Source organism: Rhineura floridana, chromosome 2, assembly GCF_030035675.1.
Source record: "Rhineura floridana isolate rRhiFlo1 chromosome 2, rRhiFlo1.hap2, whole genome shotgun sequence".
Lineage (NCBI taxonomy): Eukaryota > Metazoa > Chordata > Lepidosauria > Squamata > Rhineuridae > Rhineura > Rhineura floridana.
This window is the reverse complement of record NC_084481.1, coordinates 39,571,926-39,597,682: the sequence shown is the minus strand read 5'-3', so window position 1 is coordinate 39,597,682 and position 25,757 is coordinate 39,571,926. Positions and strand designations below refer to the sequence as shown.

The following is a 25,757-nucleotide window of genomic DNA, read 5'->3' as shown; positions in this document are numbered from 1 at the left end:
GGTGGATATGGGATCAAGAAAAAGCCCCCTTACCTAGTTCTGATGCAAGCCTCCTCTGTTCTGTTGCAGAGTATCGAAATTAGGTATTTTAGCGTCTGAGTGAGCTTTGTGTATTTGAATCTTTGAAGATTACACCTTCCCTGGAATTAATCAGACTGAGACTTTAAGTTTTAAAATAAGAAATAACTACTTTATTCTGGAAGTACATATTTGATAGGAAAGAGTTCTACATCTAGCTAACTAGCTATGTTGGAGATGCAAACACTAAGCCTAGTGTTTGCCTTCATGCTTGGAGGAGAGGGACAGACAAAGAGAAGATGTCTGTTCTCCCTCTCAAGAGAAAGAAGAAAGAAGGAAGGAGACCGAAAGATGTGGTCAACATCTTAAGCGTATCAGTCTAACAGGAAGGGAGAGTCAGCTGGAGATCAAAGGATAGGTATTAGTCTAGCAATCAGGTCTCCTCTCTAGCTACCCTTTTAACCCCATGCAGCCTCAACCCACAAGTTCGAGTTGAACCACATATTCCAACATGCTTCCCCTACCCCTGCATTTTGCTTTGGCGCTACAAATTGGCCTCGCTGGGACAGCAACTGTTGGTGTTGTTGTCCTGGAGCCAAACAGCCTCTATGTCAGGGCCTTTTTGGTTCCATGGCCCAGATCCTTATCTGGATCAGCCTTACAGGCCAAATTTGACAGGTGGGTGGGATTGTCCACCTGTCAATCACATGGCATAATTATGACATCACATGATTTTATGTGGTGCAGCAAGTGAGGACACTAAGCCCCTAAGAACTTTTCAAGCTTGCATCCCAACCCAGGGGTGCAGTAACAAGCTCCCCTTTATTCAGAGGGGGAAATGTACATCTGCTCCAAATAGTTGTAATCCAAATATTCTGGAGTGCACCCAGTTGAGGAAGGCTGATGTAGAGGCTTTAGTCTGCCTTATAGGCTAGTTGTCCTCAGTTCCCCATTCTGTCCTATTCATGTAACAGTCTATTTCTTCTGTACAGCTCTGGATTCTGAGACTATACTACATCAATCAGTGGTATTTGTCCCCAGCAAAATGAAGAGCCAATGTAGTTTAGCAGTTATAGTGTTAGACTTGGAACAGAGATACTCTGGCATAAATTCCCACTCAGCCATAAAGCTCACTGGGTAGCTTCAGATCAGTCACTCACTCTCAACCTCTCAGGATTGTTGTGAGGATAAGCGGTGGGGGTGGGGGACAGAACTGTGTGTGTCATCCTGAGTTCCTTTAGAAGAAGAGTGGGATAAAAATGTAATAATGAATAAGTGGTGCTGGCCTATTTTGCTTTGCAGCAGCAGCATAATGTAGTAAAACATTACAATATAAAGGAGCACTGTTTTCATATAGCCACAAGAGTGGCTGTATATCATAGCCAGCATGGATTTTCACATTCGACCATGTTAAATTGAAAATACCCCCATGCCATTCTGCTGCTTCTCATAAGCACATTTCAAAACAAAACCTTACAAAATGTATAGTCCTGAACTCAGAAACACTTGCTTAACAACCCTCTAAGTGTCCATGGTGACACACAATACACTCAGAGAGAATCAAGTTCTAATTGTAAAACATGAGAAAAATCTTTCCACGCATAGGAGAAGAGACATTTGGCCTTACCATGAAACGGTCTTCTCTGTGCATGTCAAAGATAACCTCAGGAGGGCTTTGCTGCCATTATTGTTGCAGTGTAGGCCTTTAGCAGAGAGTGCATGAGTGTTGTTAGTTTTTCATTTTTGTGTGGTCGCTATCATCTACTCGTACTATTGGCTTGTCATCAAGAAATGTGGCAACAAGCTACAGAGAGCAGGAAGTCCCTGCAAAATCAAACAGCACTCTTTCTGCCTTCAGCTGATAGGTGGAGCTAGCTACCCACCTGAGGTCATCTTTGATATTCACAGAGAAGACCGTTTCACGGTAGGACCAAATGTCTCTTCTCCTGTGCATGGAAAAATGACCTCAGGTGGGACATACCAAAGCTGACCCATGTAGGGTGGGAATATCGCCGGGCTGAAGCACTATTGGTCTGAGAGAATGTGCTGTAGCACTCTCCTCCCAAAGGCCGCCTCAGCGGATGTGTACGTGTTAATCTTGTAATGTTTGATAACATTAGGAGTGGCCCATGTAGCTGCTCTACAGATCTCCAGGACAGAAGCATTGTGGGGAAATGCTGCTGACGTGGCAGCTGCTCTAATGGAGTGGGCCATTATCCTGGTTAGGCAGCTGAGTCTCAGGGAAGTGTACGCCAATGTAATACATGCCTTAATCCCCCTAGCTAGTGTTGAGGTGGACACCTTATTACCCAGTGATGCTGTTTTGCATAGGGATTTTGTCTTAGAGATATATACTTTCAGGGCTCTTCTCATGTCAAGTGAGTGCCATGCCTTTTCTGGATTAGGACAAAAGGAAGGAAGCACTAGCTGTTGCTGACAGTGAAAGGTAGACAGTACCTTAGGGTGGAATTAAGGGACAGTGTGGAGAACAACTCTATCATTATGAAACACACAGAAACACTTATCAACAGAGAGGGCATACAGGTCAGACACTCTATGAGCCGAGGTAATGGCCACAAGGAACAATACTTTAAAGGACAGTAGACGAAACAGGACTTTACTGAGTGGTTCAAATGGGGTTTTTTGGAGTGCCATTAACACTTTGTGCAGGTCCCACATTGGGTAGCGATGCACTGTAGGTGGTGTGGCTATCGTTGCCCCACAAAGGAAATGCTTGAGACAGGGACGAGGTCCCAGTGGGTTGTCTGGGGATTTGGACAGGACAGCCGATAGGGCTGAAGCCTGGCATCTCAGGATGTTTGGCCTGAGTCCCATGCTAAGTCATAATAATAATAATAATAATAATAATAATAATAATAATAATAATAATAATAATAATAATAATAATAAATTTAATTTATGTGTCGCCTATCTGGCCAGTGGCCACTCTAGGCGACGTACATACAATAAATGTGGCAGAATACAATACAAAAATACAGTGAAATATATAAATTATAAGAGCAAACAATACATAATAGGAGGCATTTAAAACAGAAGAATATTAAGCCTCCCCAGAAGTCCCGAAAGCCTGCTGAAAAAGCCAGGTCTTTAAGGCCTTGCGGAACATATTCAGGGAAGAGATGTGCCGAAGATCTTGTGGGAGGGAGTTCCAGAGGGTGGGGGCCGCCACTGAAAAGGCCTTCTCTCTAGTGCCCGCCAACCTAGCTGCTTTGGTTGGCGGGACTGAGAGAAGGCCTTGTGTGGCCGATCTTGTCAGGCGGCATGATTGGTGGCGTTGTAGGCGCTCCTTTAGATAAACTGGGCCGAGACCGTGTAGGGATTTAAAGGTTAAAACCAACACCTTGAATTGGGCCCGGAAAACAACTGGAAGCCAGTGTAGATCGAACAACACTGGCGTGATGTGGTCCCGGCGACGACTGTTTGTGAGTAATCGAGCCGCCGCGTTTTGAATAAGTTGTAGTTTCCAGACCGTTTTCAAGGGTAACCCCACGTAGAGCGCATTACAGTAATCTAATCGAGAGGTGACCAGGGCATGTACTACCAGTGGGAGCTGATGAACAGGAAGGTAGGGTTGCAGCCTACGTATAAGGTGTAGTTGGTACCAAGCTGCCCGGCTCACAGCCGAAATCTGAGCCTCCATGGACAGCTTGGAATCAAGTACAACCCCGAGGCTGCGGACCTGGTCCTTTAGGGGTAAACTCACCCCATTGAACTTCAGGTCAACGGTTCCCAACCTTCTCTTGTCCCCCACGAGCAGTACCTCGGTCTTGTCGGGGTTCAGTTTCAGCCTATTCCTTCCCATCCATCCACTCACGGACTCCAGGCACTTGGACACGGTCTCCACAGCCAACTCTGGTGAAGATTTAAATGAGAGATAGAGCTGAGTGTTATCCGCATATTGGTGACACTGCAGCCCAAATCTCCTGATGATTGTCCCCAGCGGCTTCATATAGATGTTAAATAGCATGGGAGAGAGGATAGAACCCTGTGGCACACCACAATTGAGAGGCCAAGGGTCTGAAACCTTGTAGGAAAGACAGAATCTCATTAATACCTGCTTACCTAGGGAGTATCTTCCTCTTTTGCACCCAAGCGGAGAAGGCCTTCCATGTACCCTTGTATATTCGAACGGTGGATGGATGCCACCACTCGGCGGAATGCCCTTCCTCAGGAGACATTGCCTCTCAATTTCCAGACATGAAGTGCCAGTCATCTCAGGTTCTGGATGGCAAAGTTGATAATAGGCCTTCCCTGAGGGGAATCTCCCATGGAGGGTCAACTGATAGGTCGAGGAGCTCCGGGAACCAGGGTCTCCATGGCCAAAATGGGGCTACCAGTAGAACTGTTGCCCTCTCGGCACAAATTTTTTGGATCACGCTGGAAATGATTTGGATTGGTGGGAAGGCATATAGCAGTCCTGGAGGCCACTGGGACATTAGATCATCTATTCCTTCTGCCTCTGGCATTGTGCTCCTGGTGAAGAACGTTTTCACCTGGTGGCTGAGGGGCATGGCGAAGAGATCCACTTTGACTCTTCCGAAGTGTGCCACCATTTCCCGAAAGGCCACTGGGTGAAGCTTCCATTCTCCCTGGTGGACTTTGTCTGTTGTCCACCCCTCTCAGGTATTCAGCCAAGATGGAGTCAAATATGTCTCCGTCCACTGGAAGAGCAGTGAGGCTTCCCTCTGGAGGTGGGCTGAGCATGTGCCTCCCTGATGGTTTAAATGAGATTTGGCTGTCACATTGTCTGTTCTGACAAGCACCACCCCCAACTGCCTCGACTCCCCAAAATGTCTGAGCACCAGACGGATCGCACGAAATTCTACCAGGTTGATGGGGAGAGATGATTCCTGTACTGACCATGTGTCTTGTACCATCTGGCCATCATATATGGCTCCCCAGCCCATGAGTCTGGTGTCCGATGTGATGAGAGTCCATGGGGGATCCTGGAATGGTACACCCCTGAGCAGATTGGGTTCGTGTGCCCACCATTGCAGGGACTGATGGACAACCGGTGATAGTAACATTCTGCAGTGTTGCCTGGTCGCTATCTCACTCTGGAAAGGAAGAAGTGCCCACTGTAGGGGGCAAGAGTGGTGATGTGTCCATGGGGTAGTTTGGAAGGTTGAGACCATCAACCCCAGAGTTGCTGTTAGTTGCATGAGGTCCACTGATGGGGAGGACAGGAGATGTAATACTGCAGTTCAAATCTTGTTTACTCTGTCCTGTGCCAATCTTATAACTTCCTGCTGTGAGTCTATACTGGCCCCCAGATGTACTGTGCAACGGGATGGATATAGCTGGCTCTTAGCTAGATTGATCAAGAAGCTGTGGTCCTTCAGGCAGGCCAAGGTGACGTGCAGGTCCTCCCAGGCCTTGTGCAGCGATGGGGACCAAATTAGGAAGTCGTCCAGATAAGGGAAGACATGGACTCCCTGCATCCTGGGGTGTGCCACCAGGATAACCAAAATCTTCATGAATACCCTGGGGGCAGATGACAAACTGAAGAGCATGGTCCTGTACTGGAAGCGATTCTCCCCCCCCGTGAACCTGAGGTAGTGTCTGAGAAAAGATAGGAACATGTAGGCAAGCCACCTTCAGGTCAAAAGAAGTGAGGAAGTCTCCCTGTCTCAGAGCCTCCTTCATTGACATCAACATGTCCATGTACTCATTCAAGTTCTTCAGGTTGAGCACCGCTCTGAATGAGCCATCTTTCTTCACGACCGTAAAGAAGAGTGAGTGATTTCCCCTGCCAGAACAGGTTCTATTGCTGCAATGTGCAGTAGGTGGGAAATTGCCTGTTGGATTCTTTCCCTTTTGCCTGGAGACATGGGATGGTATGAACCTCGTTGGAGGGAGGGATGTGAAATCCAGCTGTAACCTGTACCGGAGGATGTACAGCACCCATTGGTCCAATGAAATATCTGCCCATCGATGAGCGAACCTTTGGAGGTGGCCTCCCACAAAAGCTGTGCTGGCGTCAGAATTGATGTTTAGTTCCCTGCAACTGGGTCCCGAACCCTTATCGGTTGGCGAAGTGCTGTTGACCCCTGACCTGGTTGCACTGTCTATTCCAGAAAGGATGGATGGAACGACCTTCCTTTGTCCTTCCCACTGGCCTGGAGCCTTGAAACGACTGTGCCATTTGGTAGGGGTGGAATGATCTTTGAAAAGATCTTCTATCGTCCTTCCTTTTAGAAGGCATGGATTTTTTCTTTTCCTTAGACTCCAGGATACCTGCTAGGGTGGCGTCACTGAACAACTTGCCTCCCACATAGGGTTCTGAGGCGAAGTTAGAGCGGGTTGTAGTGTCAGCATCCCAATGGTGCAACCACAGGGTTCTTCAAGTGAAAATGCCCACTGCCAGTGACCTAGCTGAAAATTGCATGGTGTCCATAGATGTATCTGCCATGAAGGTCACCGCTCGAGAGCTTTTCAGTACAGACTTGCGGATTTGGGCAAGGTCCTGCTGTGGACTGTCTAGGGTGTCTTCCAACCAGAGGAACATTGCGAACATTGAGGAGGCTGCTGCTGCCTGAATGGAAAGCACCCTAGCCTCATTGATTCTCCTGAGGCCCTGATCCATTTTGTGTTCTGTTTGGTCCTTGAGATGTGCATCTGAGTCCTTAGGGTTCAGGATGGATTCAGTAAATTGACAATGGGGGCGTCCATCAGAGGAACTTTCAGCTGATCCATGATTTGTTGTTCTGGTGTATAATACTGGTTAGCAGTTGGAACTGATTTCTTGGACTGCAACGGAATGTCAAACTCCAATTTATTTATTGATTTATTTATAGAATTTATTAGTTGCCCATCTGGCTGGCTGTCCAGCCACTCTGGGCGACGTACAAAATAAAAACATACAAATACGTTAAAACATTAAAATCTCAACTATAATAATAAAACCTAACCCACCCCAAAAGCCTGCCTGAAGAGACAGGTCTTCAAGGCCCGGCGGAAACTCATCATAGAAGGGGCATGGCGGAGATCATTTGGGAGGGAGTTCCACAGGGTGGGGGCCACAATTGAGAAAGCCCTCTCTCTAGTCCTCACCAGTTTGGCTGTTTTGACTGATGGGATGGAGAGAGGGTCTTTTGAGGCTGATCTTGTTGGGCGGCATAGCTGACGATGCTGGAGGTGCTTGTGACGTCCTTCCCTGGCTCTCCCTGTCAGGTTCCCACCTGCTTGTGGCTACTACCTTCCACTAGGCACCACCAGGGACTCCACCAGTCAGGACTGTCCTTTTTTATGGTTTCTCTCTCCGCTCTAGCACAGATCTCACTAGATCCCTCTGCTAGGCAGCACCACCAGTCACGTCCTATAACCAATGTTCCCAGAGACTTTGCCTGAGTCTCTCTCTATCTGGTTACTTTTGTGACTGCGTGTGTATGCTGTTCCCAACCCCTTGGTATCTATATAGATTACACATATAACTCTGGGTTGCTCTGGATACTTGAAATGTTATTATTCCTCCCTTCGCCGCTGCCACCATTTGTTACTGTTTCCCTTCAGCCTTGGTAATTACCTTGCCCTCCCTTCTGGTCTGTATATTTCCCAGCCAAGGATCAGGCCTTCGGTAAACCAAAATAGTATTTATTAAATATCAGAAATAACAAGATTACTTTTATAATGTTACATAAGCGTATGGTTTCATCTATTCCTGTGGTACTTGACTTATTATTAATCTGAACTCCCACTCCCTCTTTCTCCACACTCTCCTGACATCCACCACCAAACACCTTCTTCCTCTCACATCCACCAACTAACACCCACCCAGATTCAACTGTCATTCTTCCATTTATACTCCCAGCCATTCAAACGCTCAGCCAATCATCCAGCATTCTACTGCTCATGTACTCCCCCCTCCTCTTTCACTCCACTTACCATATGTCTTCTCTATAAACAGCACTTACCATATTTACATTAATACAGGAACATCACAGTGCTCCTTTAGATAGACTGGGCCAAAACCGTATAGGGTTTTAAAGGTCAAAACCAACACCTTGAATTGGGCCCGGTAAGCAGCTGGTAGCCAGTGCAGCTCTTTTAGCACTGGAGTAATATGAGCTCGCCGGCGGCTGCCTTTAATCAGGCGCGCCGCTGCATTCTGTACCAGTTGCAACTTCCGGACTTGATTACTTTGGGTAATAATGACGGGAGCTTAATACTCTTGACTTGGGATTTGGGTCTGGACACACTGCTGAGACTCTAGATGCGGAGGGGGCTGGAGGGTCTTCTGGGGAATATAGACTCAGTGCTTCCATTGCCTTGCATAGAAGGGGAAGAAAGTGAGCTTCCTGGAAGATCCTGTTAGTCGACATCTCTTCAGATTCCAAATCTCCATTCCACTCTTTTCTTCATCTAGGACTATTAGCTCATTGTGTGGGTCCATCCCCGGATCGTCTGGAGGGTGAGGGTGCCTGCCTTGGGCAGCAGTGTAGGGGTCTGGTGATGCACAGCTGAGTAATGGTTGCGTGTTTGAAGAGGAGTGGGTTATGGAGGAACCCTGTGCTACTTGCGCCCTTGATGGGCTCGGGAAGATAGTCCTGATGCAGCAGTTTCCCCTGGAGTGTGTTGCATGGGGGCTGAAAAGGCTCTGGCCAGGTCCATCAAAAAGGATTCCCTCAGTTGACCCTTCAGTTGTTGGAGCATCTGAGATGACAATTGCAGCTGTATAAGGCTGAGCTTGAGAACAAAGGTGCAGATGAAGGGGAACCCCCCCTCCAGTTGATGGGCATGGGAGCAAGAAGATTGAGGATGGGTCATTCCCCCCTTGCCTCTTGTGTAGCTTGAAGAGACGTGGGTGTGTCCTGAAAGCCTGAAAAAACCTCTGGAGAGGACGTTGTAGAGAAGTTGGAATGTAGGGAAGAATGGGGTTGGATGTCTTCCTCCTCAGACGGATTCTTGGTCCCTTTGAGCTCTGCAGGTGGTGCTGTTGGAGTCTTTCCCTGTGGCTCCCCCATGGATAGCTGGGTCTTTCCAAATAATGCGATCCTGCCTGTTCCCTTCCTTTGTTAGGTCTTCTGAAGCCACTATACCCTCAAGTGTACATGCCTCGGCCACCTCTTGCCTGCTGGTAGAGGGGTGGGCTATCGCCGTATCCGCCACTGCATTGCTCCTTAAGGAAGGCCCTGATGCTTGTGCTGATAATGGAGCTGGCGCCAAGTCCGATGTGGATGGAGGCGCGAGTGGTTTTGATCTTTTCGCAGGAACTGAAGATTTCAGGTTGCTTTCCTCATTGGGATTACAACCAGTGCAGCGGGACTTACAGGGGCGGGTGGCCACAATGGCGGCTAGTTGACATCACTGTGATGTTACTGGGTGAGGGAGTCAGTGACAACCACCCCCTTGAGCATCAACTGTCTCCACGGCAATCCCCTATGAACCGGGGCAAGGAGCTGCTGGCAGAGGTGGAGGGATGAGGGAGCTCTGAAGCGGTGCAGTAGGCCATGCCACTGCCTGTTGCAGCACATGAGTTGGGGCCATTGAGGAGCAGCTGGTGGGAGCAGAGAGGGAGCTCCGAAGTGGTGTGCTAGGCCATGCCGCTGCCCGTTGCAGCCAAAGCATTGGGGTCGCTGAGGCAATCATTATTTGCTGCTCGCCACAGAGGCTCAATGGAGGCTGTTGTGTACTGCAAAGCTGATGGGAGGGTGGCGCTAACCTGCAGGCAGCAGGAGCTGGACTGATCTCAAGGCCAGCAGGGAAGACCTCTTACAAGCGGCCTCAGGCCGCAACTAGGAGCCCAGGGGAGCAGGGGGAGACTTTTTTTTTTTACACTAAACGCAAGAGAAAATGGGGAGGAAGGGAAACAAAAACATTGAGATAGGGAGGGTAAAAACACCTAGTAAGTCAAGAGAAATACAAACAATACAAGCCTGAACCAATGGAGCAGAGGGAGGAATCAACCGTTTTTGGTGAAGGCAGAAACAGAACTCTGGCAACGAGCTACAGAGAGCAGGAAGTCCCTGCAAAATCAAACAGCACTCTTTCTGCCTTCAACCGCTAGACACAGCTAGCGACCCACCTGAGGTCATCTTTCCATGCACACAAGAAAAATCCAGACACCTGTTGGACTTTTTTCTGTCCCTGGTCTTATAATTTGTTGAAATTAATTAAAAATCAATCATGTTCACAGAGTACCTGTAATCATATTACTGACCTTGTCCCATACGCTGACCTTCATCTTCTGCAGTTTAAAAGTTTAAAAATGCATTGCTGAGTTCTAGTTAATTTAAAACATTTTACACTGCAGTCTATTTTAGCGTCTGCATGCTCAGTAAGAACCAACTGTCAGTGTTCTCAAAGCCAGACTCACAGCTGTTTGGCTTCGCTAATCAGGTGGCCACACCCACGCCAGACATTTATTTTATTTCACTTTAGGAAATCATGGCTTCCCCCAAAGAATCCTGGGAAGTGTAGTTTGTGAAAGGTGCTGCAAGTTGTTAGGAGACTCTTATTCCCCTGACAAAGCTCCAGTGGCCAGAATGGTTTAACAGTCAGCCCCTGTTCTGGAGTTGTAGCTCTGTGAGAAGAGGGCCTCTCCAGTAACTCTCAGCATCCTTCACAAACTACACTTCACAGGATTCTTTGGGGAAAGCCATGACTGTCTAAAGTGAAATAAAGGTCTGGTGTGGATGTGGCCAGGGACACCTTTGGTTTAAATTTGGGTGGGATACTAGATGTGCCTGCTGTAGAATAAAAAGGTGGGGGAAACCCTGAAAAACAATGATACTGTTCACAATGTTTTCCTTTGGAAAGGAAAAGGGCTTTCTCTCTGCCCAGTGCCCACTCCCCAATCTCCTCCGCTATCTCCCCCTCCTTCCCTATACCTATCCGTCCTCCCCTTCTCTCTCCCTTCCCCTTCCTCCCCTCTCCCTGCCCCTTCTCCAAGTCAGTTCACTTATCCTAAGCATGATCGAACAGGAGTAAATCCCACTGAACTCAAAAAGCATGCAAATGATCAAACCTTCCCTCTGTTCCTCCTCCCTCCTATCCACTCTCTTCCCCCTTCCTTCGACCCTCCCCATCCCCATCCCCTTCCAATCCTCTCCCGGTCCTTTCTCCTTCCCTCTCCTGTCCCCTCCCCCTTCTCCTCCTCCATGGTCAGTTTTACCATGGGAGTAAATTCCACTGAACTCAATAAGCATGCAAATGATCAGATCTGCCTTTCCCCACCCCCTCCCCTTCCCCCCTCCCCTCCTTTCCTTTTCCTCTCCCTTCCTCCTCTCTTCCTCCTCCTCTCCCCTCTTCCTTCTTCCTCCTCCCCTGTCTACTCCAGCCCTCCCTCCCTCCTCCTCCTCCTCCCCCATGGTCAGTTTCACCTATTCTAAGCATGATTGTACAGGAGTAAATCCCACTGAACTCAGTAAGCATGCAAATGATCAAACCTGCCCTCCCCCCTCCCACCTGTTTCCATCCCCTCTATCCTTCTGACCTCCCTCCTCCCCTCCCCATTTTCCTGTGGTCAGTTTCACCTATCCTAAGCATGATTGCAGAGGAATAAATCCCACTGAACCATGCAAATGATCGATCCATTCTCAGCAAACTTGCACAGGATCTCATTTCTTATCTCCCAGATTTAAAAGCAGAGAAATTCACTAACAGTCAAAAAACCTTGCAGTTTAAGAACATACCTGTAGCCCACAGATATTTCTATCAAACTTTAAAAAGCAGGGAATTTGGACAGCTGTACTGAATGCACCAGGAGAGCAGGAGACCTGACCTCCTCACTATGATACTGTACTGCTCTACACATTTAGAAAAATACAAACACAATTTGGGCTGGTCTTTCACAGTCCAATTTGCTAACTATGTAGCTTGGAAGAATTTGGTAACGTGCCTCTGAGCATATGGTGAGTGGTGGCAACATCTGCAATCAGCCCAAATAATAGAAACAAGACATGTGCTGTGCTGATCTTGTTTTTGCAGGGAGGCAGCAACAATATTAAGACAGTTGATAGAGCTCAGATAGTCACTTTAAATATGTTTGATGTACTTTGCCATTTTAGTGCAGTTTCCTATAGTCGATCATTTACTTTTGCTTCTGTTTCTGTGAATATGTGAAGTACTGCAACTTTTTCACATTAAAAAAAACCCTCCAAAAACAATTGTGGAATAATAGCACTGACTATTCTGCAGAACCCTCTCCAATGGACATGAGGAGTGTCTCAGTTTGCACAAAATAACACATAGAAATATATTCTAGCAAACTCCTAGGTGTGTTCTATGTTTTTAATTGACCATGCCCACCCTTCCTTAAGTGAAGCGGTTTAAGCATAGGAGACTGAAAACATGCATCTTGGGCAGGTCAAGTTTTTTTCCAACAGCTAGAATATTGCTTAAATAGCAACATATTGTAATCAGTCTGATTTTACATCAAACTGCAGTTTCAGATTCAACTGTTAATGCACCCAAAATAGAAATAGAACATAACCTCCAATATGAAACAGAAAAGGCTGTCTTCACCATCATAAGACAGTGACCAATAAAACGGCTTTGAAATTAATAAAAATAAATTTGACATAGATTTCTAGGATGAATAATTAAAGAAAATTTTCTAGGTTAGATTGTCTGTAGAAACAGTAGTAACACAGGAAAGAAGCAAAGTAAGAACACCAACAAACATACAAAAATGTAATTCTCCATCTTTGGAGATGGCAGGTGTTGACACCACTCACCATATGGTCAGAGGCACATGTTACCAAATTCTTCCAAGCTACACAGGAAGTGGATTTCCTGCACAAGAATTGGACTGTGAAAGACCAACCCAAATGGTGTTTGAATTTTGACAAATGTGTAGGGCAGTACAATATCTCAGAGAGGAGGTCAGGTCTCCTGCTCCGCTGGTACATTCACTATGGCTGCCCAGTTTCCCTGCTTTTTAAAGCTTGATAGAAATATCTGTTGGTTATAGGTACATTCTTAAACCACAAGGGTTTTTTTTTCTTTCTATTAGTGAATTTACTTGTCCTAATTCTTGCTATCCTAAGCTCTATTTGCCACTAAATCGGAACACAGGCTCAGGCTATTTTATTTTATTTTGCTTTCAGTACAGGATATAGTGTACAAACTGGAGCTTTCACATCTCCAGTTTGTACACTATATCCTGTACTGAAAGCAAAATAAAATAAAATAGCCTGAGCCTGTGTTCTGATTTAGTGGCAAGTACATTGGTGAAAAGCAGCAAAGGACAAATGTTAACTTTTGTTAATCAAAAAATATTGCAGTAAAGTAGGTAAATACAAAATAGCAAAAATTATTGCAAAAAGATCATTTCCAGTGTAAATACAGCACAAGAGCAGGAAAAGCACTAGAAAAGGGATTGTGCTTCCTCTGCTTTAAAAATGGAAGCATGTAAAGGAAAATGCAGACTACAAGATAATAGAGCACAATTTATTTTTCCCAGAAAATAAATGACCTTAACTCATATATGCCAGAGTTTAAAGTGAGTTGTGGAGGTCATTCTTTCCTGTGAGGAAATTAATTGCATCATACATAAAGGTAAAGGTGGCCCCCTCACTTGTAGTGCAAGTCGTTTCCGACTCTTAGGGTGACGTGTTGCGACGTTTACTAGGCAGACCGTATATATGGGGTGGGATTGCCAGTTCCTTCCCCGGCCTTTCTTTACCCCCAAGCATATGCTGGGTACTCATTTTACCGACCACGGATGGATGGAAGGCTGAGTGGACCTCGACCCCTTTTACTGGAGATTCAACTTCCTCCTTCCGTTGGAATCGAACTCCGGCCATGAGCAGCGCTTTGGCTGCGTTACCACCGCTTACCACTCTGCGCCACGGAGGGTCTTGCATCTTTTATGTGTTTTGTTGTTAGCACGCTGGATTTAAGTTTAATTATTTGCTATATTTGAGTTGCGAAAAGAAAAAGAAACTGTTAAAAACAGAACTGGAAGAAACAAGACTGATAAAAAATTTGGGTCTGATCTTGAGGTCAATCCTACAGTCAAAATTCCTTACTCAAATGAGTAGCCTCATTATAATCAATGAAAGCAGTCATGTGAGTTAAAATGATGGATGTGTAGGTTGCAGCACCAGGTCTATAGCTTTCAAAGGCCAAGACATACAGGGGTAACAGAATAAATCATGAAAGGGCTGCATAACTGTGAAGTTATTTTAAAACTTTAATGCTGCATTCATGGCAAGACCCCAGATGGGATTAAAACGTTCATAGCCATGTGCAGCTAGGTTAAAACTCTATATTTGAAAATTATGGGCTCCCCTTGCTCTTTGCAAATGAACAGTCCCTTTGGGTGCCAGAAAGGTATGATTAGTGAATAGCTCAGTTGATGTCATGTAATAGGAGGACTCTATGCTGGGCGATACAAATCCATGAGGTATACAATTTAGATTTAATAACAGCAAATTATCATCAACAGAAGTGTAACAGGCAAGGGGAACTGAAACTCTTCTCCCCTATCTTGGACTTGGTAATCCAAACCTAAGCAGCCCAGCACCATGAACATAAGCTAATTGTTAGGGTTTAATGGAAGCCATCATCCTATGTGGTAGCAGGATCAGAGCCATATGGTAAGTAGGGAGTTAACTAACAGATGAGAAACCTGTAGTGTGGCCAATTGGTCAGGAATAATGGGAGCAACATCCAGAAGCATCAGGAGGACCACAGGTTCCTTGTCACTGCAGTAAGCCATCAGCCAGAGCTTTGGGGGGAGAGGGGCACAAAAGCAAGTGCTGCATAAGGCATGAACAGAGTATGTGAAAGGATGGAGAGCAGGCATTCATATGGCAGGATCTTTTCAATAGCCAACAAGTTGCTCAGACTGAAGAAGCCAAGTCTTTGTAGAGCCAGGTAGAACTTTGTTGTCTGCCTGGGTCACCTCACCCATGCAGAGTCAGCTGGTCACACAGTTCAACCTGTAACTCCCTTGGCAGATATGCTGCCTCACTGGCACAGGTGGTAAACCACCATTGGAGCTTGGCCACCAGAGATCGCATTAACACATCTACAACTTTCATTGAACTTTTCCCACACCTCCATCCTGAGGGCTCACAGTGGGTTGATATACTTAAAAACACAGTCATGAAAAATACACTAATAAAAAAAAAGCAATATGAAAATATTAAAACTCTATATTTTACTTTGGTCCTATGCACCACAAGCCAGCTTAGATTAAAAAACCATGGTATTAAAAGATACTCTAATTTTCTTTCCTTCTATGCAATAACCTCCAATATAACCTAGTTCCAGGCTCAGTGATGTAACCACAAGAGCCCTTAGGGGTAGAAACCTCAGGAGCCCTACTAAGGCAGAAAGGCAGTACAGGCATACCCCGCTTTAACATACGCAATGGGACCGGAGCGTGTATGTAAAGTGAAAATGTACTTGAAGCGAAGCAATTATCTATGCATGTACTGCACTGTAATCGCCACTAGATGGCAGCGGCGTCATGCCATTAAGTGTCCGTAATTGCGAAGCACGCATACGTTAAGCGGGGTATGGGGACGTATGGAGCATGTACGTTATAGCAAGGCGACGTTAAGTGAAGCGACGTTAAGCGGGGTATGCCTGTATATACAAGTCCAGCATGGATGGTAATGCTTCTACCCTCAGTCACAAGGCCTGCTTGTCATTATTTCAGTATTGTCCTCAATTTACATATATGTGTTCAGTTTTCAAAACCTGGAAGTGATCGTGAAATAAATTATAACTTTGCATGGTATTGAGCACAAAATGGTTCAGTTATGCAAAGAGTTAGACTGGATGACTCTCAAGATCATTTCCAAGCAATCCATTCTTTATTTCTATAACGTATCTTACTAAGATCAATTTGTAGCAACTCCAACCTTTTCTATAAATACTAAGACTGGGTTAGATAAACAGTACCAACTGAAAATTCATGCAATATAGGCCTAGTATGAAGAACAGAAAAGTATTAATTCTTAAAAAAAAAGGAAATCCTTTTCTACCTCATTATCTATTATTCATGACCTGTCTGAACTTAATCACACTGACATCACAAATGTCATTTTTAAACATGTAAGATCAGCATTTTAAGATATATAAATAAGTAAAGCCAAAGAAATTGTCAGTGTGTTTACTGTAATAGCCAGTAATAAAAGTGCTGAACTGCTACTCTCTAGCATAGTACTATCAAAAACTAAGATGATCTTTTCACTACATTACCAGTAAGTTGTGCAAAATTATTACATTCCAAATGGAACTATGTAACGCTCAGGAAGAAAATGGATGAAATGACAAAACATGTACCCGTATTTCAAGGTGTCTTTATTTAAATGTCTATGGGTTGCATTCAGCATGCCTGTTCCATCAGCATAAGGATTTCCCCTTGCCACCAGAACATTGTCCTCCTTTCTTTTCCCACACACCCCCTAAATTTGTTCTGGACATTCCTTCAACCCTCCAGAGCAGATATGGGGATAGTACAGGGCATGTGTTGGCTAAGAAGAGGAGGGAAATCCCATTGCACTAGTGCTAATCCTTGAGCTAGGCACAAGAATTTAGTTGAATATCATTCTACAGTTTTAGTGTTAGTGACAACATTTATTATCTGGGTAATATGACACCTAAGAACAATTTTATGAATACAAATTTCAAGGGGAAAAGCAATCCTTATAGGACAGTACAATGTGCAGATCAGTCAGATACAAATGTATCCTTTGGCCTTTTGCATTTGCTCTTATGTTTTTAAATACAATGACAGTGTCAAAAATCTAATGTGTATTCTGAATACTTTATGAATATTGAAACATCTTCAATTTAGGATATTTTAACAGCAATTGATCAAATTACTAGTCTTTTTAAGGCTTTCAAAATATTGATTGTGTGTAATGTAAAAGGGTCTGCTCCTTACCTATGCCCTTTATTTAGAACATCAATAGACAATGATAGTGGTGGTGGTCTCTACAGATATTCTAATAAACATTCATAGGGCTTGTCACATTTGAGGTTGTCACATTTGAGCATTATTTAGCTGTTAATCCACCTTTTCCCCATTCAAATTAGACTGGAGTAGTACACACCAGCACATATTTGAATTTGCATATGAGGAGCAACTTTGCTCTTTCCCATTCATACCAGTAGGCGTTCCCTTTTGTGTTCGGCCCTGCCTTCTAATTTGTTGATTCTATTATGCCAGTTAAGTACCAGCAGGGCATACCCAGATAGCTGTGGACATACTTTTTTTAAAAAAATTCCAGCCCAAGTAGTATGCAAAAGCATACAGTCAGGCAATTGTAAATTTGCTTGTGCAGTTTTCTAGTTTTGTGCAAATCTGATGGATCAAAATTCTAGCTAGAGCTATCTGTACCATTTGCTTGTGCGGTGTAATGGGAAAGTCCATGTAATAGTTTCAAATATGCATATAATGTGCTGAAATCATTTGAAGAAAGTGGACTGCCTTCAAGTTGATCCCAACTTATGGCGACCCTATGAATAGGGTTTTCATGGTAAGTGGTATTCAGAGGGGGTTTACCATTGCCTTCTTCTGAGGCTGAGAGGCAGTGACTGGGCCAAGGTCACCCAGTGAGCTTCATGGCTGTGTGGGGATTCGAACCCTGGTCTGCCAGGTTGTAGTCCAGCACCTTAACCACTACACCACACTGGCTCTGAAATCATTTACATATGCTTAAATTTGCTTAGAACATGCTTAAGAATTAATGAAATAGTCTATAAAGTCTGCTGTATGCATAAGAGCCAAACAGTAAAACAGGAGTAGTTTGAAACTGTCCCCCCTTTCTTCCTCCATCTCCTGACTAAAGTAGTAATTTTTCTGAGAAACAACTCAGCTTCTTCTGATTTTCTCATGAAGTTGAGTATAGTACAAGATAACAGGTCTGGGCAGACAGCCAGTGTGTCAGGTAAACAGCTGAAGTGAAGGAGAGGAAATCCTTATATGGTGAAGTTAAGCTGACTAGTTGGGAAATAAAGACTCTTTTGGAGCTTCTGATGAGAGCCTGATTGTATGTGTTATTTGCCTGCAAGTCGATTACGACTTATGGCGATCCTATGAATCAGTAACCTTCAATAGCATGTTGTAAACCACCCTGTTCAGATCTTGTAAGTTCAGGTCTGTGGCTTCCTTTATGGAATCAATCCATCTCTTGTTTGGCCTTCCTCTTTTTCTACTCCGTTCTGTTTTTCCCAGCATTATTGTCTTTTCTAAAGAATCATGTCTTCTCATTATGTGTCCAAAGTACGATAACCTCAGTTTCATCACTGTAGCTTCTAGTGATAGTTCTGGTTTAATTTGTTCTAACACCCACTTATTTGTCTTTTTTGTGGTCCATGGTATCTGCAAAGAGAGCCTGATAGAAGTAGCAAAAAGCAGGTAAGACCATGGGAACACACCTTCCCATAGAAAAGAAAGGATATAAAAGGCCAGGTTTTATACCATTCAGGGACCCTCAGTTCTGGTAGGGGGGGTCAAAGAAAGCAGGAGAACCATCCATCTATACCATCCATAACATCTGATGGGTGACGTATCATGACTTGTATTTCTATGTACTGAGTAATTTGGCTCTGTGATATGACTTAGAGTTTAACTCAGTCCTTCAACTATTGTAACTTGTTTTAATCAAGATGTGCCTTCAGAATTGTATACTTTGATGTTAAATGGATATCTGGCAATTTCTTTTATGCTGATATATATATTTCTATTTTTCTGTTTTCTGTTTCTGCAATGAGGGCTAAGGCCACCTAGAAAGCATTTTATTAGTTGTAGGGTGCAAGATATGAATAAATAGCATATATTATAAAGACTGTTCTGCTGTCTGAAGTCTGACTCCCAAACAGAAAATATCTGGTCCCTCCCAAGACTCAAGAATTCTTGAGTGGGGTCTCCTCTATTCTTTTCTCCTACACTAGACAACTGCTGTTGATAACCTGTGAGCATAGGTGACCTAACATTCGACATGCAAAGACTCTGTGTAGATATGGGGTTAGGGAGAAGGCAAGAATCCTCGACCCTATGCATTCACAGGCAAGGGGGTAATCTTGCCAGTAACATCAGTTTTCTGCTTTGTGCAAATCTGAGAGATCAAAAGGAAAAAAAACCTGTTCCTGAGTGTACCAGAAATAGTTACAAACTAGGGATGGGAGAGAATGTCTCTGAATTCAAATTTGGTACAGGATTTTCTCCCATAGTTCACACATTTGCTATCTATCGAATCAATCTTTTATGCTGCAAGTTTCCACAGTTGTTGCTGACACTGGATTAAAAAAAAAACACAACAAATATAACATTAAACTGCTTTGCTAGTTACTAACCAATGAAACTGACTAGCCTGCTCTATGCTTTTTCTGGGGAGGTGTGTGTAGAGGATCAAATATAATTCAGGAGGAGGAGGAGGAGGATGGGGGATTGGGTGAGTAGGTGGGAGAAAGGAGGAAAAAAGAGAAAGAGGGAGAATGGCAAATTCAAGAGGTGCAGGGGAAAAGGGGGGTTGATCTCTGCTTTGCTGAGAAAAAGAGAGAGGGTGGGAAAGCACTGATATCATCAAATCGTATTATTTAGCAGGAGGGGGGAGGTAGAGAGAGGGAGAGAGGATTGACAGCCAGAGCCAGTGCATTCAATGTGGAGTGGTCAGAGTGTTGGACTGGGACCTGGAGACCAGGTTTAAATTCCTGTTCAGCCATGAAGCTCACTGGGTAACCTTGGGCCAGTCACTGTCTCTTAGCCTAAGAGGGCTGTTGTGAGGATAAAATTGGAAGGGGAAGAACCATATCTGTATGCCACCTTGAGCTCCTTGGAGGAAAGGTGGAATATAAATAAATAAATAAATAAACAAAGCATTTGACAGTGTACTCCTATACATGCCTACACAGATGTAAGCTCCACTGAGTTCAGTGGGACTTACTTTCAAGTAAATGAGCATAGTTACAGCTGGGTTAGACTCCTCTTCCCCTAGTTGTTGTTGGCAGGAAGGGTTTTGGGGTTCTCTGTGTTTTGCATGTAGGGGGAGGAAGTAATGCTGCTTTGGCAAAGGGAAAGAAGAGTGGAAAAAGTTTTGCCAATAATGTAGCCCCTCTCTCTCTGTGTATATATGTGTACATAAGCACTCTGAACCAAAGACAAAGAAGGAGGCAATTATTATTTGGGAGAAAAAAACTGAACTGGGAATAGCACATGGTTGCAATAAGCCAATGAATATGGAAAGAAACCAGCTGTCAGTTTCGATGGAATGCAATTGAAATGAAAGCAACATATGGATCCCAACCCTATTACAAACACAGCCAGAAAAGAAATGAAGAAGTAATGGGCGTGGAAAGAGAAGTAGCAGAAAGTGACAATTGATCCATGCACCCCCAAACACAGAAAAAAATGTCTGCAACCCTGAGTAGAGTGGTTTGGGGCCTGATTGTCCCCAACTTATTGGATTATCCCAGTTTCAGGTAAATCCGAATTTATAGAGGGAAAACATTGAGACTGGTGTTGTTTGAGGGTAAAGTCATGTGGACTACACAAATTAAATGGGAACACAGCTGCAAGCACACAGTAAACTGAGATTTTGGCCCCTCTGCTAGGCAAGATCGCTATCCCATTCTGAACACCTGAAAAGGCTAATGTAGTAGTACAACAAATTATTTTGAACCCTTCTGGATAACATAATACTAGTCTTAAATTCAGTTTCTAATATATCTTTGACTCTAAAAACTGATTAGCTAGAAGTGCAACTGTTAGTCTGTTGTAAAGGAAACACCAGTGAATCCTCTAGTACCTTAAGATCCAATATATTTATGGTTGCATGAGGCAAGAGCCTACTTCATTAAATGCATAATTGGACAGTAGAAGAGATTATGCCTACATCAGTCAACTGTGAGATTAGAAGATAAAGGAACAGATCCAATCATTTGAAGTGAAAGAATCCCATAGATGTAGATAGGCCAAGGCACACACAACCCTTATGGACCAGGATAAAACTGTATAATATGGCATCTCACACAACTGTTGTCATGACAGACAGAATAATTATGACTGGACTCTCTTAAAAGTCTGTCATTGTAATTTAAAAGCAGCTACATGAGGAACTCAACTGTGATCAGGAGCAGCAATACTGGAGGAGGTAGTGATCCCTTCCCTCTGAACAATTTTCCCATTTAAAATTCCCCCAACCTGCTATTGCTCCTGTGGGGGGAAATGTGCTTTCATGAAGAACACCAATCCCACAATAAATGCCCATCTGGAAGCACCCACAAACATGCAAAAGTCCACTTTGGTGCTCTAGCCATCCAGAGAGCCCCATGCTGAATACTCTGATAGCCTCATCCAGTCCTACCACTGTAGTATCTGAACATCTCAAATGCACTGCTGTATCAAACCCTATATTCTGTTGTGTTCCTTGGTGGCTTGGCCTATTACAGCAATGGGGAACTTGCGGCTTTCCAGATATTGCTGGACTATCGTCCTTGACCATTGGCCACACTGGCTGAGGCTGATGGGAGTTGAAGGGCCAGAGATTTGCCATCTGTGTCCTGCAGTAAGACTCAGAATATCAGGAACATCCAGCAAAGCCTTCTTTCTTGTCTAGTAGATCAACTCATATATTCATGTTTCAATAATTAACCTATGGCTTATTATACATATTCCACCAAAACCTGTGGCCAATGAAGTCAGAAGCAAAGTTTATATAGAAGCAGACTTACAACATCACGTACAGGTTTATTCATATGCAAGTCACTGTATTTATTGCTGCTTACTCCCAGGTAAGTGTGTACAAATTGCAAGTGTGTGTAGAATGGAAGCCTCAGTAGTATTGCAGCACTCAGAGCTTCTTTTCCATCATGTTTCCAAGACACTGATGTGCTACTACAAGTTATACCCATAACTAAAAGTGTCTTAGTAGAATTCTTAAATATACATATATACTAGAGTTGCTTCTGGAGTCTCACATTTGACTAAGAACTAAGGAGGTGCATTAAACTTTCCAACAAGATACTTCAAGGCCTATTTAACAAATATTTGCCACTGCATAGTAACTTTTAGTGAACTTTAGGCAATAATCTCATAGCGCACACGTATGTGTGTGTGTGTGTGTGTGTGTGTGTGTGTGTGAGTGAGTGAGTGAGTGAGAGAGTGAGAGAGAGAGAACAATTTGAATGAATGGAGTCATGCAAGGAGTCATGCAGCCTACAAGGCTGGGAGAGAGAAGGGCTGTTGGATGGAAGGTAGTGGGGGCAAAAGGATATTATGAAGCCATTCACAACAACAGATTCCCCATAACCCTCTGGCACCAGAGAGTTGTTGCAGAGAAGAAAATGTCATGCAAATTTGCTCTAAGGGTTGACACATAAGCAGTGCTGTATGAGATGTGGGAAATAGTTTTGTGGGAAGTGCCCCCCATTTGGCAGTGTTTTGACAGCTAGCTCTGCAGATATTCACAGATCCACTGCCCAAAGACTGATGTTTAACCCTATCAAAGCGAAAAAGACACTTTCCAAACAATAGCAGCTCTATTGGATCCTGCTGCGTGGTAGTTATTTAATCCAGATGAAAAGAAGCCATTTCGTCAAAGGATGGAACAATCTGTCATCCCTCACCATCACCACCTCCAGAAAGCAACCTAAAACAATTGTGGCCTTTGAGCTCCACCTAGGGGAAGTCTTATATTAAGATCTGTATTGTTATGAGCAAAGATGTGACACTTCCTTAAGCTGCTATTTGCTTGTGAAGAGGTAAGTGTATCATGCCTGTTTTCCATGCAGAGAAAAACAAGCTTGGAGATGCAGTTTTGATCAGGAAAATAGCACTGGAGGGAGAATTAACCATTCTTCCCTAGTCAAATCAATAGCACCCTCCCTCCCCTGCTGCCTGGAGATCAGTCACAGGTCTCCCAGAGTAATGTGTAGCTCAACCCTGAGATTCACAGAAATACTAGTCTCAGTGGGTTATTCATTTGCGCTATGAACTCTGATTAACAACTAGTGTTACCATTATACAGATAATCAAATATCAGATTAGTGAGTTGTTTCCTTTGCTAAGAAGCTGTGTCTACCCTAAACCTTGCCCCTACCTTCATATGTCAAGCAAGTTATCCAAGTTTTTTTAAAAAAAACTAAATAAAAAGCATGCATGTGTCCAAATAGCCTTCCATAACTGAAAAAAATAAACAAAATTTATTTAGGGATTGGAGATGTGCAGGTAGTATCACAGGTGCTAGCCAATAAATACCCACAACAGTCACTCTGAACCAGGAAAGTCATTTTAAAGGCCACCCTATAATAGACAAAATGTTTTGTGGGTAGCAACAGTGATATCACCCCAATTCTATAATTATTTTTTGTGTCTGCCTTCATCCCTTATTTGTTAAAAACTATTCTGTAATCACACTATAATCACCCTGAATTTTGCTTACTTCGAGAAGCTCCCTAGGTAGCACTGCACTGAAATAATGCCATCTCATGCTCAGTTTTGTCTTTTAGTAAACTGCTTTTATTTCTGATGTAATGCACTTTCCCCTAGAAAATACTGTCTAGTTTACTGGCATATGAAATGCTATTACAGATGATACAGTTTTTGGATTTGGCCTCTTTCACAATCACAGCATTTCATTATAAAATCAACAGCTGCAAAGGACCATCAAGGATCATCAACCTCTATTTTATGCAGTGAGTCACAATATTCAAGGTATCCATGTTGACAATTTGTCCACCTTTTTTTTAAAGACAACAGTGAAGGTATGTGATCAATGCCTATGTGATGTAGAAATAATAATTCTCAATGTCTTTTATATACTTGGTTAGGTTTTCTTATGCTTTCCCCAAAGCCAAAGGAAATTGTTCACCTGTCTTCATGCAGCTGATTGTAGGATAAGAAATTCTGGCTCCCTAGGTGAAATATTATTATTTTTATTTATTACATTTATACCCCACCTTTTTTTCATGATAGAAACCCAAGGCAGCTTACATATGGTTCCCAGGTGGTCTCCCATCCAGGCACTGACCAGACCTGACGCTGCTTAGCTTCAGCAGGGTACTAGCCTCATGTGCATTCAGATAATAGCCTGGGACCTATATTAAGATAGCATACTCCCTCATCCTCCATTATATCCTTGAAACCCTGCACCTAGCAGCTCATCTTCACCAATTCAGTTTAGGCTTCTCTCCTTTATAACCCCCCTTTCCTTCAGCTGAAATTTCTAGCTTATCTGTTTCCTTTAATGGAAACAGCAACAACCACCATAAAGGTCCTAATTGGTTGCTGGAGCTTACCAGTTTACTTCCACTTTCAGATCAGCTAGAGTTCTCCCTTTATTCCCACTACTGTTGAGTTTCTTTGCCCACTGCCTGATCCTTCCCTACATCCTCCCATCATGTACTTGGTTAGCAGTTAAGTGCCTTTTAGGGAACTGTGTGGGTGCAAATCTTCAGACTCATTTAAATCCAGACATCTTTAATTACATGGTTACATGCTGAGTTCCTATTTCTCTCAATGGGACTAATACACTAAACTTTCTCTAGATTGCACCCAATGTATTAGATAGATAGGTATGTAGGTAAAGTAGGGAACTGATCATGCAGCAACATCTAAGCCATATATATGTAAAACCTAGATTCTATGTAAGATCAGGTTCTATAACAATAAGGTCAGTACCGTACAACTGCCATCTGTTGTTCCATTCTTTCATGGTACTCAAATCTTATAAAATGTTGCCAAATAAGTGCTGCCAAATTAGTTGTCAAATTTGGACACTTTAATCTCTTGGGCATTTGTATCTCAGATTTTTTATGTTGTATTAAGCAAGGAGAAGAGGAAACAAATGTTCAGACACTTGTAAACAATGGGGACAGTAACATGAGCTATCCTGCTGCTCAGATACTTACAGTTAACATGGCAAACATTAGCTGGCACACATTGAAAGCATGCCTCCAGTTGTGATACAGGACCATTCGGTAATTCTTCCTCACTGTCAAAAGCCACCTACACAATGTCTGAAATGGAAAAGTACAAATTGCATCAGGGATACTAATATATACAAATGGACACAGCCATTGCCAAGACAAAAGCAGATTATCTCTGTAGAGCAGATGGTTACCTCATAGTCAATTTTAAATTTCTGCACCATTCCAAGTTCCATGAACATTCGGAGGGCTGCAGTTATCATGGCATCTATGTCGAGGGAGAAGTCATCAAAATGGATGTTGTCTATGCCAAGCTCTGACACAAGTGGGATGTTTGCTGCCTAGAATTACCCAAAGACAATAAGAAACTTCTTAGTCACAGCCCAGCTCTTTCTCTCATCTCTTTATTAGAATGCATATTTCCTAAATCAATTTAAACAACCTATAAAATAGCTTACAAATGTCTGGTGCATATCTGGGAGGGGAAGAGATGGGAAGCAGGTAATTTGAGCAGGAAACTTGCTTAATCTTTATACTGAAAACTACAAACTGGAAATGCAATCCAGCAAGTACTAAAACTGCAAAAATATCTATTCGATTAAACCAAGGATGGGGAACCTGTGGTATTCCAACTCCCATCAGCCCCAGCCAGCATGGCCAATGCAGTGGTCAGGGTTGATAGTTGTAGTCCAACAACCCCTGGACAGCCACAGGTTCCCCTTTCCTAATTTAAATGGAAACTTCCCAGATATTTCACTAAAATAGCATTTGGACAAATGGAAGTTATGCAGAAGTAATATTTGGCAGGCTGACCTTTTTCCTGCATTGATGTAATGTCTAAGTCAGGTAAATAGTGAACATTCCATTTCTTCAGTAAATACATGGGC

General features: G+C 43.6%; 1 protein-coding gene across 1 annotated transcript in view; it reads right to left on the bottom strand.

Annotated features, from left to right (window-relative positions):
* PDE11A (phosphodiesterase 11A) overlaps nt 1-25,757 on the bottom strand; it is a 300,134-nt gene that overhangs the window by 82,786 nt on the left and 191,591 nt on the right. Inside the window, exons 11-12 of the mRNA XM_061608380.1 lie at nt 25,065-25,211; nt 24,853-24,960 (exon numbers count right to left, since the gene is read on the bottom strand). Of these exons, the coding sequence (XP_061464364.1) occupies nt 24,853-24,960; nt 25,065-25,211 (255 nt within the window). The remainder of the gene's footprint in view (nt 1-24,852; nt 24,961-25,064; nt 25,212-25,757) is intronic.